The following is a 2,581-nucleotide window of genomic DNA, read 5'->3' on the forward strand; positions in this document are numbered from 1 at the left end:
ACACTGATGCAATGCTACATTTCTACAAATCTGTTCTGATGAAGAAACTCAGATGACCTGAGGGTGAGTCAATTTTCAGCATATTTTCATGTTTGTATGAACTATTCCTTTAAAAAGGCTTTCTGCATGTTTGAAACTTTTGCAGCATTGGAGAATATCATCAGGCTCTGTTTTGGTGCTGATTATTGTGTTTCAGTTCAATATTGCATTGATAGACAACCAGAAGGCTGTGCATGAGGTGTTGGTGGGTGTTTTATCAGCGCGGCATCATCATGAGCTCCGGCAGGCCATAAGAGACACATGGCTGGGGTACCTTAAACACCACCCTCACTTCCAGAAACGGTCGGTGACAGGAGATGCAGTTTTTCACCAGAGGAAGAGTTATTATGGATTATAGACTCGTATTTCAGCTGGAAACGATGGTTTGAAGTTAAAAACGTCTTAATGCTGGATTTGTTTCAGCTTTTGTCTTCTCCAGATGTTAACTGACGGGCTGGAGTGGTGTGGATTAGTGGGATGTTTTTATCAGCTGTTTGGACTCTCATTCTGACGGCACCCATTCACTGCAGAGGATCCATTGCAAACAGCTTTACATTATGACACACTTGAGTCCTCTCTTTAATAATTAATATTGTACAACAGACTCTAAATTCAGCAAACCGCTGTAAAATAGCCCATATACACACGTCTGTGATGCACATCTGTATTGATGCAGCAGATTGTGATGTTGCTCAGCAACCGTGAACAATTAAATGACACTTGATGTTACACACTTGCTAGCCAGTCAGAACTGACTAGAAGTCTAGAATGATGTATTGATGTCGTTTTATTTGAAAGGGTGATGGTGAAATTCATCATCGGTGAACATGGCTGTTCTGTGCCGGAGGAAGATCGTGAAGACCCGTATTCCTGCTCGCTGCTGAACCTCACGGAGACAGGTGAATTCATCTCACAAACTCCACTCTGATCAAGCCAGAAGCCCTGAGATGTTCCTGAATTCAGAGCAGTCCGTTTTCACGAGGCTTATATCATTTTATATATACTTTACAGTTCTCATCAGGCCATTTGGGTTTTCAAAAAAGAAGCTTTCCTGCCTCGTTTCCTCTGTGCGATACTGGACTTATTCATTTCATAGACCTCCGCTCGGACATGAACCTCGCAGCTTGTGGCCTGAAATCACAGTGTGCACTCGGATTCTCTTCTAAGTAGTCAGCATGTTTAGGCTTCCAGCAGATTTCAGTGGGACATCCCGTTATAACATTGTGATTCCAGCTTCTGTTGTGCATTTTCATGGCTTAGCCTCATCTTCATCAGTTAGAGGAAGAGTTCATTTGAAATGGAATATTCTAAAAATTCAAACTTTTCCAATGGAACACAAAAGAACGTTTAAGAGTTTAAAAAGTAGCAACTAGGGCTGTCAAGTGATTCAAATGTTTAATCTAATTAATTCAGTGATGTGCTGATTAATTATTTGTATTAATTGCAAATTAAATTGGCCTGAGAAATTACCCCCTAAAAGATAGTCATTATTGTGTTCAAATGCAAAATGCATTGAATAAACATTACAAAAAAAGTAGCTTTAGAAAAAAATATTAGAATTTATTGCTCAAAAATATATTTAAAAATATACAGAAAATTGCCACAAAATATATTTGCTTAAATATATTTATGTAAATATATTTTCTACCAATATATTTTTGGGCCCTTTTTTTGTATATAATATGAAAATATAAATATATATATTTTTAAAGCATTTAAAAATATAATTACCCTTCATATATTTCAATCCAGGGAAATACATTCACTTATGTAACATTTGATGAAAATATTTATTTGTTGTCTGTAACACGTGTGAATATATATATACACTGAACAAAATTATAAACGCAACACTTTTGTTTTTGCCCCCATTTGTCATGAGCTGAACTCAAAGATCTAAGGCTTTTTCTATGTACACAAAAGGCCTATTTCTCTCAAATATTGTTCACAAATCTGTCTAAATCTGTGTTAGTGAGCACTTCTCCTTTGCCAAGATAATCCATCCACCTCACAGGTGTGGCATATCAAGATGCTGATTAGACAGCATGATTATTGCACAGGTGTGCCTTAGGCTGGCCACAATAAAAGGCCACTCTAAAATGTGCAGTTTTATCACACAGCACAATTCCACAGATGTCGCAAGTTTTGAGGGAGCGTGCAGTTGGCATGCTGACTGCAGGAATGTCCACCAGAGCTGTTGCCCGTGAATTGAATGTTCATTTCTCTACCATAAGCCGTCTCCAAAGGCGTTTCAGAGAATTTGGCAGTACATCCAACCGGCCTCACAACCGCAGACCACGTGTAACCACACCAGCCCAGGACCTCCACATCCAGCATCTTCACCTCCAAGATCGTCTGAGACCAGCCACCCGGACAGCTGCTGCAACAATCGGTTTGCATAACCAAAGAATTTCTGCACAAACTGTCAGAAACCGTCTCAGGGAAGCTCATCTGCATGCTCGTCGTCCTCATCAGGGTCTCGACCTGACTCCAGTTCGTCGTCGTAACCGACTTTAGTGGGCAAATGCTCACATTCGATGGC

General features: G+C 39.7%; 1 protein-coding gene across 1 annotated transcript in view; it reads left to right on the plus strand.

The window, feature by feature from the left end:
* Positions 1–2,581, plus strand: part of LOC107667096 (UDP-GalNAc:beta-1,3-N-acetylgalactosaminyltransferase 2-like) — a 21,467-nt gene that overhangs the window by 2,293 nt on the left and 16,593 nt on the right. Inside the window, exons 2-3 of the mRNA XM_016458688.1 lie at positions 216–342; positions 838–938. Coding sequence (XP_016314174.1) covers positions 216–342; positions 838–938 — 228 coding nt within the window. The remainder of the gene's footprint in view (positions 1–215; positions 343–837; positions 939–2,581) is intronic.

The sequence above is a fragment of the Sinocyclocheilus anshuiensis genome, unplaced genomic scaffold (genome assembly GCF_001515605.1).
Source record: "Sinocyclocheilus anshuiensis isolate Anshui unplaced genomic scaffold, SAMN03320099.WGS_v1.1 scaffold665, whole genome shotgun sequence".
NCBI classification, from domain to species: Eukaryota; Metazoa; Chordata; class Actinopteri; order Cypriniformes; family Cyprinidae; genus Sinocyclocheilus; species Sinocyclocheilus anshuiensis.